Source organism: Hemiscyllium ocellatum, chromosome 44 (assembly GCF_020745735.1).
Source record: "Hemiscyllium ocellatum isolate sHemOce1 chromosome 44, sHemOce1.pat.X.cur, whole genome shotgun sequence".
Classification (NCBI taxonomy): Eukaryota; Metazoa; Chordata; class Chondrichthyes; order Orectolobiformes; family Hemiscylliidae; genus Hemiscyllium; species Hemiscyllium ocellatum.
Window position 1 is genome coordinate 315770 of NC_083444.1, and position 14342 is coordinate 330111.

Sequence of the window (14342 nt, forward strand, 5' to 3'; positions counted from 1 at the left end):
TAATACAGCACAGAAACAAGCCTTTCGGTCCACTAAGCCTGTGCCAATTCCTATCCCTTGTTTAGACCTATTACTTATTGCACATATGTTATATATCCCTCTGTTCACCTCATATTCATGTGTCCATCAAGATACTTCTGAAATGTTGCTTCCACCACCTTTGCTGGTAGTGCATTCCCAGTACCCACCACTTTCTGCATGAAAAATTTCCCCCAATACGCTCCTAAACGTTTCCCCCTCTCACCTTGGAACCTATGTCCTCTTGTAATTGACGTTTCCACCCTGGAGAAAAAGCCTCTGACTGTACACCCTGTATATGCCTTTCATAATTTTGTAGACCTCTATTAGGTTACTCCTCAGCCTCGACTTTTCCACTGAAAACAATCAGTTTAATCAACCTCCCCTCATAACAATAACCCTAAAGATCAAATGGGTTGAGGACTAAGAGATGGACTTTAGTCTAGATAAATGTGAGGTGCCACACTTTGGTAGGGCAAATCAGAGCAGGATTAATATGCTTAATGGTGAGGTCCTGCGGAATGTTGCTGAACAAAGACCTTAGAATGCAGGTTCACCGTTTCTTGAAAGTGGAGTCGCAGGCAGACAGCGTACTGAAGAAGGCATTTGGTCTGCTTGCTTTTATTGGTCAGTCCATTGGCAATAGGAGTTGGGAGGTCATGTTGCAACTGTACAGGACATTGGTTCGGCCACTTTTGGAATACTGCATTCAATTCTGTTTCCTTGCTATCGGAAAGATGTTGTGAAACTTGAAAGGGCTCAGAAAAGATTTACAAGAATGTTGCTAGGGTTGGAGAATTTGAGCTGTAGGGAGAGGCTGAATGGGCTGGGGCTGTTTTCCCTGGAGCGTTGGAGGCTGAGGGGTGACCTCATAGAGGTTTATAAAGTCATGAGGGGCATTGTTAAGGTGAATAGTCATGGTCTTTTCCTCAGAGTACAGTAGTCCAAAACTAGAGGGCATAGTTAAGATGAGAGGGGAAACGATTTAAAAGGGACCTAAGGGGCAATATTTTCACACTGAGGATGGTACGTGAATGTAATGACCTGCCAGAGGAAGTAATGGAGACTGGTACAATTATAATTACAATACTTAAAAGGCATCCGGATGGATATATGAATAGGAAAAGTTTAGAGGGATATGGACGAAATGCTCGCAAGTGGGACTAGATTAATTTAGGATGTCTGGTCATTCTTGTCACCACCTCCAAAAAATGTAATCAAGTCGGTGAGACATTACCTTATTTGCACAAACCCATGCTGCCTATCACTAACTGGTCCATTTGCTTCCAAATGTGAATAAATCTTGTCTGTCAGTGTCTTCTCTAAAGAGGCAAAAAAAACCTGCAGGTGCTGTATTCCAAAGTTGACAAGCAGGATGCTGGAGGAACACAGCAAGCCAGACAGCATCAGGAGGTGTAGAAGTCAATGTTTCTGGTGTACCCTTCAGTCCTGAAGAAGGGTTACACCCGAAGTGTCAACTTCTGCACCTCCTGATGCTGCCTGGCTTGCTGTGTTCCTGCAGGATCTTCTCTAAAAGCACCATTGATATCAGGCTCACTGGTCTATAATTACCTAGATGATCTATTTCCCTTCTTAAACAAAAGAACAACATTGGCCATCCTCCAGTCCTCTGGAACCTTGCTTAAGGCTGAAGAGGGTGCAAAGATGTCTAAGGCCCCAACTATTTCTCCCTTGCCTCCGATAGTATCTTGGAATAGATCCTGTCTGCCCCTGTCCACCTTAATGTATTTCAAGATAGCCAGCACTTTTTTTGTTCATTATGTTCACCTGCCCTTTCCCTAACCCCAACATCCCTCATGTTCTTCTCTTTGGTGAATACCAATGTAATGTACTCATTAAGGATCTCTCCCATTTCTTCTGGCTCCATACATAACTCCCCTCCTTTGACCTTGAGTGGACCTACTCTTTTCCCAGCTCCTCTCTTGCTCCTGGTATGTATAAAATGCCTTGGGATTTGCCTTACTCTGCTGACCAAGGAATTTTCAAAGCCTCTTTTAGCCATTCTGACTCATGTTTGAGCTCTTTCCTACTTTCTCGATATTCGTCAATGCTCCTCAGTGTCTGAAAAGTTGGTAGAAACTGGAGCCATTACTAGACTGAAGAGGGAAATTGAGAAACAAATTCGTAAGGATATCTCAGTTATCTGTAAGAATAATAGGGTGGTTATGGTATGGGATTTTAATGTTCCAAACATAGACGGGGACTGCCATAGTGTTAAGAGTTTAGATGGAGAGGAATTTGTTAAGTGACTACAAGAAAAGTTTCAGATTCAGTATGTGAATGTACTTACTAGAGAAAAGTGCAAAACTTGACCTACTCTTGGGAAATAAGGCAGGGCAGGTGACTGAGGTGTCAGTAGGGGAGCACTTTGAAAGGGTTGACCAGATCTAAAAGTTAAAGTTCCAAATTGGAGAAAGGCCAATTTTGACGGTATTAGGCAAGAACTTTGAAAAGCTGATTGGTGGCAGATGGTTGCAGGTAAAGAGACGGCTGGAAGATGGGAAGTCTTCAGAAATGAGTTAAGGAGAGTCCAGAGAAAGTATATTCCTGTTAGGGTGAAAGGAAAGGCTGGTAGGTATAGGGAATGCTGGATGTCGAAAGAAATTGAGGGTTTGGTTAAGATAAAGAAGGAAGCATATGTCAGGTATAGACAGGATAGATCGAGTGAATCCTTAGAGTATAAAGGCAGTAGGAGTATACTTAAGAGGGAAATCAGGAGGGTAAAAAAGGGACATGAGATAGTTTTGGCAAATAAAATTAAGGAGAATCCAAAGGGTTTTTACAAATATATTAAGAACAAAAGGGGGTAATTAGGGAGAGAGTAGGGCCCCTCAAATATCAGCAAGGCAGCAGTGTGTGGAGCCACAGGAGATGGGGGGGATACTAAACAAGTATTTTGCGTCAGTATCTCCTGTGGAGAAGGATGTGGAAGACAAAGAATGTAGGGAAATAGATGGTCATTTTGAAAAATGTCCATATTACAGAGGAGGAAGTGCTTAATGTCTTGAAATGCATAAAAGTGGATAAATCCCCAGGACCTGATCAGATGTATCCCAGAACTCGGTGGGAAGCTAGAGAAGTGATTGCTGGGCCTCTTGCTGAAATATTTATATGATCGATAGTCACAGGTGAGGTGGCGGAAGACTGGAGGTTGACAAATGTGCCACTGTTTAAGAAGGGTGGTAAGGACAAGCCAGGGAACTACAGACTAGCGAGCCTGACACGATGATGGGCAAGTTGTTGGAGGGAATCCTGAGGGACAGGATGTACATGTATTTGGAAAGGCAAGGACTGATTAGGGATAGTCAACATTGCTTTGTGCGTGGGAAATCATGTCTCACAAACTTGATTGATTTTTTTGATGAAGTAACAAAGATGATTGATGAGGGCAGAGTAGTAGATGTGATCTATATGGATTTCAGTAATGCGTTTGACAGGGTTCCCCGTGGGTGACTGCTTAAAAAGGTTAGGTCTCATGGAATACAGGGCGAACGAGCCATTTGGATACAGAACTGGCTCAAAGGTAGAAGACAGAGGGTGGTGGTGGAGGGTTTTTTTCAGACTGGAGGCCTGTGACCAGTGGAGTGTCACAAGGATCGGTGCTGGGTCCACTACTTTTTGTCATTTACATAAATGATTTGGATGTGAGCATAAGAGGTACAGTTAGTTAGTTTGCAGATGACACCAAAATTGGAGGTGTAGTGGACAGCGAAGAGGGTTACCTCAGATTACAACAGGATCTGGATCAGATGGGCCAATGGGCTGAGAAATGGCAGATGGAGTTTAATTTAGATAAATGTGAGATGTTGCAATTTGGGAAAGCAAATCTTAACAGGACTTATATACTTAATAGTGAGGTCCCGGGGAATTTTGCTGAACAAAGAGACCTTGGAGTGCAGGTTCATAGCTCCTTGAAAGTAGAGATGCAGGTAGATAGGATAGTGAAGAAGGCGTTTGGTATGCTTTCCTTTATTGGTCAGAGTATTGAGTACAGGAGTAGGGAGGTCTTGTTGTGGCTGTACAGGACATTGGTTAGGCCACTGTTGGACTATTGCGTGCAATTCTGATCTCCTTCCTATTGGAAAGATGTTGTGAAACTTGAAAGTGTTCAGAAAAGATTTACAAGGATGTTTCCAGGGTTGGAGAATTTGAGCTACAGGGAGAGGCTGAACAGGCTGGGGCTGTTTTCCCTGGAGCGTCAGAGGCTGAGGGGTGACGTACAGAGGTTTACAAAATCATGAGGGACATGGATAGGGTAAATAGACAATGTCTTTTCCTTGGGGTGGGGGAGTCCAGAACTAAGGGCATAGATTTAGGGTGAGAGGGGAAAGCTATAAAAGAGACCTAAGGGACAACGTTTTCACGCAGAGGGTGGTACATGTATGGAATGAGTTGCCGGCTGATGTGGTGGAGGCTGGTACATTTGCAATATTTACAAGTAATCTGGATGGGTATATGAATAGGAAGGGTTTGGTGGGATATGGGCTGGGTGCTGGCAGGTGGGACTAGATTGGGTTGGGAAAGCTGTTCGGCATGGACAGGTTGGACTGAAGGGTCTCTTTCCTCTGACTGTGACTGTAAGTATTTAGATGAACACACAAAATGTCATAATATACAAAGCCATGGACAAACTGGGAAATGGGATTAGATTAGGAACATGCATAATGACTCATAGGTATGGTGAGCTGAAAGAACTCTTTCTATGCTATAATACTTTATAACTCTGAGTCATATCATTTGAGCACAGAATGTTACAGTGATTTTTGACTTTGTTCACTCCAGTCCAAATCCAGCACCTCCACATCATGTTACAATAATGTGTTGGCAGCAGTCTGTGCCTGGCCTCACTTCCTCGTTAAGACAGCAGGGGAACCTTGTACTATCCAAACTATTGACTATATCTATCACTGATCTGTTTTGTTTGCTTCCTGAGGCAGGTGCTGTACAAGATTCCCTGACTCGAGATGCCTGCGGGTGTGTACTATTCAGTGCCGTACTGTGCCATTTTTGTTTTGCCGATTCTTCTAATGGATGTGCCAGCTGTGGAGGGATATGTGTGTGCAGTAAGTCTCACTTCGAAATAAGTATTTTAAAAATAATCTGTTTTCCCTCCCACTCTGGCCCATATCAAGAGGAAAGGTTGAAAGTTTATTTATGTGCTGCTGTGATGACCCATTCAGTGAGTGAATGTCCCATTGGGATATATTCTTGAACCATACACCTCAGTTCCTGGTCTGCACTAACCCACATTAACTCACCAAGAACAGTGATGTCAAATGAGAGGCATTATTTCCAGAAGGCATTGGAGAAAGTACCACATTTAAAAAAAGGGTTATTGCACAAAGTAGGAACTCGTGGTGTAGAGAGTAACACACGTGCATGGATAGAAGCTTAGCCGGCTGGCTGAAAATGACAAGTATTTATAAATAGGTCAACTTAGTAAGATGTGACAATGGAGTCTCATTGGGGTCTTTCCTGGGCCACAACCTCTTACATTTTATGTCAAGTCACTTTAACTGAAAGGAGCGAAGACACAGTGACCACATTTACAGAACATGCACACACAGGTAGGCAGGAAATTGTTATGTCACCTACATAACATGGATATGTACTGATGTGCTTAAGTAAAGTTGGTTAGGCAAAAATCTGACAGTTGGAGTGTAATGTGGTAAAATTGCAACCCCTTTACTGTACTCCTTGTCCACTCATGACTTTGTGGCCAAATTTCGTCTGAACTGCATCTATAAGTTCGCTGATGACACCACTGTTGTCGGCCAGACAATGTCGAGACAGAATGCAGGAAAGAGTGAGTGCTTGGCAACATGGTGCTAAGATAACAATCTCTCCCTCAATGTCAGCAAACCTAAAGAGCTGGTCATTGACATCAGAAATCCAGGAGGTGGGCACATCAAAGGTGCCAAGGTGGAGATGGTCAAAAGCATCAAGTTTCTCGGAGTGACTATCACCAACAATCTGTCCTGGTCCACCCAAGTTGATGCAATAGTCAAGAGGGCACAACAGTGCCCCCTCTTCCTCAGGAAGTTAAGGAAATCCAGCATATCCATAAGGACACTCTCCAATGTTTACAGATGCACCATAGAAATCATGTTATTTTTTATTCATTTGTGGGATGTGGGCATTGCTGACTGGCCAACATTTATTACCCGTCCCTAGTTGCCCTTGATAAAGTGGTGGTGAGCTGCCTTGTTGAACTGCTAAAGTTCACTTGCTGTGGGTGGACAATCCGATTTAAGGAGGGAATTCTAGGATTTTGACCCAGCAACAGTAAAGGAACGGTGACATATTTCCAAGTCAGGATGGTGGGTGGCTTAGAGGGGAACTTGCATGGGGTGGTGTTCCCATGTATCTACTACCCTTGTCCTTCTAGATGGGAATAGTCAGGAGGGCTGATGAAGGATTATTCCCAAGATGTCACCTCTTCTCAGATGCTCCCTGACCAGCTGTGCTTTTCCAGCACCACTCTCTCGACTCTGATCTCTAGTACCTACAGTCCTCACTTCCTCCTCTGGAAGTGGTTGTGGTTTTGGAAAGTGCTGTGTGATGATCTTTGATGAATATTTGTAGTGCATCTTGTACATAGTAAATGTTGCTGCTACTGAGTGTCGGTGGTGGAGGGAATGGATCCTTGTGGATGTAGTGCCAATCAAACAAGTTGCTTTGTCTTGGATGGTGTCAATTTCTTGAGTAGTTTTGGGGCTGCACCTGGATACATTGTGGCTTGGTACCTGAACTACTCTGCTCAGGACTGTAAGAAATTACAAAAAGTTGTGAACATAGCCCAGACCTTCACACAAATCAACTCCCATCCATTGACTCCATATCCTAAGCAGTGTAGTTCAGGTACCAAGCTATGATGCATCCAGGTGTAGCCCCAGCAACACTCAAGACACCATCCAAGACAAAGCACCCTGTTTGATTGGCACTGCATCCACAAGCATCCACTCCTTCCACCACCGACACTCAGTAGCAGCAGTGTACAGGATCTACAAGATGCTGTGGAAAGGTAGCCAACATCACCAAATACCCTTCACACCCCGATTATAATCTCTTCCAACCTCTACATCAGGCAGACGATACAAAAGCTTAAACACATGGACCAACAGGTTCAAGAGCAGCTTCTTACTGCTGTTGATCTTGCTTTTTGTGCACCTTCTTTGCAGCTATAACTTTGTATTCCTCACGTGTTCAATCACCCTATGATCTTGATAAGTTATGATCTACCTGTACTGAGTGCAAAATAAAACTTTTCACTACTTCGGTACATGTGACAATAATAAATCAAAATGTGAAGGTTTTCATTTTGGCAGGAAGAATAAAAAAGAAGCAAAGTATTCTTTGAATAGCAAACATCTGTACAGTTCCAAGGTCCACAAGTATCTAGGTGTTCTAGTGCATAAGTCACAAAGTTGGTACAGGAAGCAATTTAGAAGGCCAACATAATGCTGTCTTTTATTATCAAAGGAATTGAATAACAGATGGTATTCTTTACTTATACAGCAATTTTGCTATGTATAGTTTTGGTTTCCTTATAGTTTTGGGAGATCTTCTAAATTGAATGGTGTAGCAGGCTTGAAGGGCAGAATGGCCTCCTCTGCTTTTAAGTGCTATGTTCTCCCCACACAGCCCAGCTGTGCCAAGATGTATCTTCCAAATTCCTCATAGTCACAGGATGCATCTCTTTAAGCAGAGACCTGCAGCCCCATGATTTTACTTGGTAGCCCCTAGAAAGGGCACCTATCTCATTATGACCACACAAGAACTGCTTTTTGAGAGCCTTTATCTTGGGGGCTGAAAGACTATCTGCAGTTAGTACAGCATTTATTCCTGTTGTTTACAGTTGGGAACGTTTTGCACAACTCAGAAAATCAAATTGCTCCCCCCTCCCAAATTAATTGGAATTAAAGAGACCATCTCAAAACATAGCAATCTTATAAACTTTGCATTTGTAACGTTTTGTTTTGACATCTACTCATTGTATTTTTTAACCATTGTTCTGAAATATCTTGCCTCTATCCAGCCACTTTGCTAACTGGTGCAGATCCTTCTGTCTCCCAAAGGAATTGGTGTAAAATCGCTTCCAGTGTGAAAATCTGCCTGTAGTTTTTGAGAAGCACCCTTTCTTTCTGAAATTGGTTGCCATTGTGACATAAACTTTAGGACAGAGATGAGGAGAAACTTCTTCACCCAGAGAGTGGTGGCAGTGTGGAATGCTCTGCCCCAGAGGGCAGTGGAGGCCCAGTCTCTGGATTCATTTAAGAAAGAGTTGGATAGAGCTCTCAAGGATAGTGGAATCAAGGGTTATGGAGATAAGGCAGGAACAGGATATTGATTAAAGATGATCAGCCATGATCATATTGAATGGTGGTGTAGGCTCAAAGGGCAGAATGGCCTACTCCTGCACCTATTGTCTATTGTCTTAACTTGCAAGGCAATGCAATGTCAATATCATAAATAGAAGGAAATACCAGGAATAATGGATCCATTTCTTTTGACAGTACACAAACAGTACCCCCAACACTACCATGATCTTTGATGACCTGCCATCAATGTTTGGCTATCAGCTACTAAGGGAGGGGCTGCAGGTAGGTTTATTCCTTTCAGCAAAGAATTCAAATTTTAAAACAAGGCATTTCTGTCGTAGTTTTCATAACTTCAGGATATTGCAAAAATGGGAGGGGAGGGGATCCAGGAGGGAAAGGACAGACAGATTTTTTTCATTTGGCTATTATACCTCGCTATCTTACCTAGTCGTAATCTATCTGCTGCTTTCATTTGAATTGTTGCTCATGAAAGGGAGAATATTATTTGTGGCTCATCTATGAGAGGTTGAGGGGGCAAATTCCACTCCAGAGACCATTCCAAATTTGTGCCTCAGTCAAGTACTTGGGGAGGGCTGCGCTGACAGAGATGTTTTCTTTTCGATGACACTTTGAACCAAAGTGCTATTGTAAATGATTCTTTGGGAAAGAACAAGAATGATCTCTATGCTGTCTGACTGGGAATGGTATTGTCTAAATCAGAGGGAAAATAACAGTATTGACACTTTGGGAAATTTGTATTAGTTTGGGACATCAGCTAATTGTAATATGTTTAACTTTACTGAGCCCTTCAGCATACATGTGTACACTAATTGTACCGCGAATGTGGAAATGTAAAACTGTCAAAGCAAGAATCAGCCACCTAATTAAAAAGCACCCATGAAGGCCTGACCACCTGCAGCATGTACCTGTCTTCCCCAATCAAGCCATATGACTGACTTACACTAGGTTAGAAATATTAACTTGCCAATTTATTTGGTCAGATGTGCAAGGATGGTTGGATAATCTTGTTATTATGCATTGCGTCAATAAGGGAGGGAAAAGTTGATTGACTCATGAGAAGGTTAAGAAGTGTATTAAATATTCTACATTCAAGATTTGAGAGCTGAGGAAAGGAAGCTTTATTGTTCGTTAAATTAGATTAGATTAGATTCCCTACAGTGTGGAAACAGGCCCTTTGGCCCAACAAGTCCACACCGACCCGCTGAAGAGCAACCCACCCAGACCCACTCCCCTCCATTTACACCTTCACCTAGCACCGGGGGAAATTTAGCATGGCCAATTCACCTGACCTGCACATCTTTGGACTGTGGGAGGAAACCGGAGCACCGAGAGGAAACCCACGCAGACACGGGGAGAATGTGCAAACTCCACACAGTCAGTTACCTGAAGCGGGTCTCTGGCACTGTGAGGCAGCAGTGCTAACCACTGGACATTTCAGTGTTTTGTCACTTGCCAAATAAATTGGCAAGTTAATATTTATGACCTTGTGGAGGTGCTCGATGTAAGTCAGTCATATGGCTTGACTGGGGAAGACAGGTACATGTAATTCTCTGTTGCAGCTGCAGGTGGTCAGGCCTTAATGAGCGCTTTTTAATTAGACTAGAATTAGACTTTCAAGTGAAAGTCACAAGTATTTCTTGTTAAATCCCTGTAGGGTTATTTGGTATTTGCCAAGCCTGATAATGCCTGTGAACCTATTGCACCACCACCTTCAAATACCACCAGCCTTGATTTTATCGTTATGATTCGCAGATATGGATGCAATTTTGACGTCAAGGTAGGTAATAAAACTTTAGTATAATTTCCTGAGAAATATTTCAGACTGAAGAGCTAAGGATCTGAAGTATTTGATTTTATTGTCGTTGATACATAATTGTCACCTAGACATGCGCATGATAATTGGGATTTGAATTTGCAAACGTTAAGCAGAGGAAGTATTGGGGAAATCTCATGCCATCTACGTATCACAGAAAAAATATCAAATGAAAAGATAAGCCTTCACACTCCTGGTCATCAGATTGTCATCCATTTCTTGTGCATGTTGTTCTCAAGGTGAAGGGTGTAAGCACTAGGATTAGATTCCTGCTGGGGTCATCTCTGCTGGACGGGGCAGATGTTGCTACGGGTGCTATCTGCCATAATGATTCAGTTCATCATGTCTGTGCTGGTTCTGTGGAAGACTGATCCAGTTGGTTACTTGATGTGTTAAGTGTACAGAACCAAAATCCATTTGTCACAATGTATATATACACTTTTTTAAAAAAAGAATAATGTATACTTATAAAATTGTGTTGTATGTTTGAGATATGTCTATGGTTTGTTTGAATGGAGTAAATAACCAGTGTTTGTTTCCTTGGTATGCAGCTGTACAGAACAGAACTGCATTTGTGGCTATGTATTTGTGTGTGTATATACACACACACACACAGATATTTTTATGAATAAAATAAGTTTTTGGGTTTGGAAGAAAAATGTTGATTCCACATCCCAGCTGTTTGCTCACCTTCTTGAAACTTTTTTCTCCTTCAATAATTTAGCCCAATGGAAAAACTATTACTAAAGCTTTTTCCACCATCCTATCCAACGTTGCTTTTTTTTTTAGAATTTTTGTTAATCACCTTGAATCTCTGCCCTTTGATTATCAGCTATTTAGCACATGAAAAGTGTTTCTCTTCATTTTCTGTAGAGTACAGACTTCTAATGAATAACCTGATCATCTCTGCCTCAGGAAAAGCTGCAACTTTCACTGTATTTCCTTCTACTTGGTGCTACACTACTAAATCTTCTCTGCTTCCAAAAGTCACCTCACCATTAAATGCACTGGCCTTTAGTCACTGGTTTACCCTTCTGTTTGTTTTTGAACTGATGGTGTAACAGTTACAGCTCTCCAGCCCTGGAGCAGATCTGTTGTAGCTAAGAGGGAAATGGAAGACTATGGCCAGTCTCTCCACGAGTTCAATCCTCCTTTTCTTTAGCATGAGGTTAGATGCAGAGTAAAACATCCTCTACTCTTTTGAAGTGAATGTAAATGGTTCTTCATTCTTCTGTACAAAATGTCAAGCTCCTTCCACACTCTTGCCACCCAATACTCATAGGATAGCTATAGCACAAACTTAATGAAAGTAAAGCTTCTTCTATATCCCACTGGGATGTGTCCCATCCTCGTGGACGACATACCTACTTTGTCTTGCCAAGTTTTAACTGTACCTTTTTAATCTCAGAAACTGAATTGGGTGATCCTTCCCAACAACGTCTTCCAAGCCCATCCCTCTCTTTCTGTGGTCTGTTGCTGTACTCTGTCGTGTGTGTGGCGGAGTCCCCGTGTTGTTTGATTGATGATAAAATAAAAAGAATGAACATTATCATTGAAGCAATCTTATTTAACTTGTCTAGTTGCTGAAGTGCCGGTACTAGTGCGTTGTGTATTTTTGTTGCAGGTGCTTCAGGCACAGCAGGCTGGGTATAAGGCAGCGATCGTGCACAATGTCGACTCGGATCAGCTGCTCAGCATGCACTGGAGCAGTGGTAGGTTCGGAGTCTCCAAAATTCTGAAAGAAATGTTCATTGTTTATTTCTTCTTCTCAGGCATTCCCTTTCGATTGAGGATGACTTACTGCACTCTGATTCGATTGGTTCTGAGGTGGCTGATTAGTTCAAACACATCCACGTGCAGGGCGGGTGATGCTGGAATGTCAGGCAGTTGAGGTGTTTGGAGGTTTGTGTATTCTCTCCAACCTCTCAGCCTTGCAAAGTCTCTTAATGTGTTTGATGCCTTCCTGAATAAGTCTTTGTTTGGTCAGTCACAAGCAAAGGTCTCCCTATGAAATGGATCATGTGGTTGATCTCTGCAGGGAGGCTTTAAGGACATTCCTAAGGCGTACCTGCCATTCTCCTAGGCTTCTGCTATGGTGACCAAGTAGCGTTGTTTATTGGAAGCCTGCTGAAATGTTTAAGAACTTTATATATTTCCTACTGGGGCTGGGTTTGAGTGATGAGCACCTCTATGCTGGGAATGTTAGCTTGGGAGAGGATAGTTTTTTTTAAACCACCTTTAATAAGAAAATATAGTTGCTGAATAGTGTGCAGTATTGCCCCATAAAAAGCAGTGCCGAACCTAACCTGTTTATCTTCGTCACCTTGGTTAAGGGATGAATGTAGGGCAGTCTTCTGGGAGAAGTGCTAGGTTTATTTGGAACCTGATGAACAAGCAGCGCTCCAAAAGTTAGTGCTTTGAAATAAACCTGTTGGACTATAACCTGGTGTTGTGTGACTTTTAACTTTGTGAAAATGAGGATTGCAGACGCTGGAGGTTGGAGTCAAGAGTGTGATGCTGGAAAAGCACAGCAGATCAGGCAGCATCGGAGGAGCAGGAAAATCAATGTTTAAGGCAAAAGCCCTTCATCTGGAATGAGGCTGGAAGACTCGGGGGTGGAGAGATAAGTGGGAAGGGAGTGGGATGGGGGAAGAAAGTTGAGAGTGCAGTAGGTGGATGGAGGTGTGGGTAAGGTAATAGGATGGGGGGAGAGTGGAGCAGATAGGTAGGAAGAAAGATGGACAGGTAAGACAGGTTATGAGAGCGGTGCTTACCTGGAAGGTTGGAAGTGGGATAAAGTGGGGGGGAGGGGAAATGAGGAAACTGTTGAAATCAATGTTGATGCCATGGGTAAGGATCTGCATGTCCTCGGCAGAGTGGGAGGGAAGTTGAAGTGCTCAGCCATGGGTCAATGGGTTTGGTTGGTGCGGGTATCCTGGAGATGTTCTCTGAAGCGCTCTGCATGTACCAGTCCTGTCTCACCAGTGTAGAGAAGGCTGCATCAGGAGTAATGGAAGTGAAGATGAAACTTTGGATGTAGAAGGCTCCTTTGGGGCCTTGGACAAGCTGAGGGTGGAAGTGTAGACAGTTAGACTCGAAACGTCAGACCTTTTCTCTCCTTACAGATGCTGCCAGACCTGCTGAGATTTTCCAGCATTTTCTCTTTTGGTTTCAGATTCCAGCATCCGCAGTAATTTGCTTTTATTTCTCAAGCCATGCTGAGTTGGTGATAAGTATTCAAAAGTTCAGAAACTTGGTAAATGATAGAACAGGCTCAAGGGTTGTTTGTTTTACACCTGCTCCAGAATTTAAAATAGTTGTTTAAACTTAGTTTCTTATGCCCAAACCTAGTAAGATTCCTGCCTTGGCGTTGTCTCTGTTAGGAGCTGCTGAATGAGGATTTGTGGTTCCTTACCAGGGTTATACTGCTGGTTTTCACATTGAAATGAACTCCTTGAAGCTGATTGGGTGGAAAGTAGCATGGCCCAGTGAAAGCCAGTTGGCCTGCTACATTGTCGAGATCTTGGCAAATAGTTGTGGGTGGCATTATTTCAACATTATTTCAAAATTGACTGGTGATTAATATTTCTGTCAATTCTGCAGAGGAGATCAGACATCAGATAACAATCCCATCAGTTTTCATCGGGGTCCGTGCTTCCCAGCTCCTAAAGTCACTGTTCACTTATGACAAAGGGTAGGTGATATCTTGTGTTACATCATTGTCATTGTAAGTTTCTATGAAAATGTATGTTATACTTTATGGCACGACTGAATCTTTCATGAGCTTCATTTGCTTCAGTGACAAAGTATTACTCCCAGTCAGTGACTCCCCCCCTCCATCCCTCGTCTTTCACTCCCCTCACTCTCCTGAGTTACAACACTCTGTATTTACAAGTCCTTTGCTGTTGTGTGTGAGCTGTGAAGTGTGCTGAGAATCTGTAAAAACTCCAGTGTTTCATGTTGACCTTGAAGCTGATGACCTCACAATCACTGATCGCTCCTTTGGTATTATGAGGAAGTTGGGCCCTTGCTCCTGCCTCTGTCCTGGCTGTTAAAAGATGAACCTATTGGGCTGCAAGTGTTTTTTTTCATGAGAAAACAGTTTTGTTGAAATGTGATGTTTGTTTGTATATTAGTTTTGATTGTTT

The 14342-nt window shown here is 42.7% G+C and overlaps 1 protein-coding gene across 3 annotated transcripts in view; it reads left to right on the top strand.

Moving 5' to 3' along the window:
• The window catches only part of LOC132835165 (E3 ubiquitin-protein ligase RNF167-like), a 128575-nt gene that overhangs the window by 15831 nt on the left and 98402 nt on the right, over positions 1 to 14342 (top strand). For 2 of the 3 annotated variants that reach the window (XM_060854503.1, XM_060854504.1), the window contains 5 exons: positions 4977 to 5102; positions 8556 to 8642; positions 10036 to 10158; positions 11819 to 11906; positions 13798 to 13888. In XM_060854503.1, coding sequence (XP_060710486.1) covers positions 5004 to 5102; positions 8556 to 8642; positions 10036 to 10158; positions 11819 to 11906; positions 13798 to 13888 — 488 coding nt within the window. In that variant the 5' untranslated portion in view covers positions 4977 to 5003. Of the gene's footprint in view, positions 1 to 4972; positions 5103 to 8555; positions 8643 to 10035; positions 10159 to 11818; positions 11907 to 13797; positions 13889 to 14342 lie in introns of all 3 variants that reach the window. The other variant, XM_060854505.1, reaches the window with a different exon arrangement.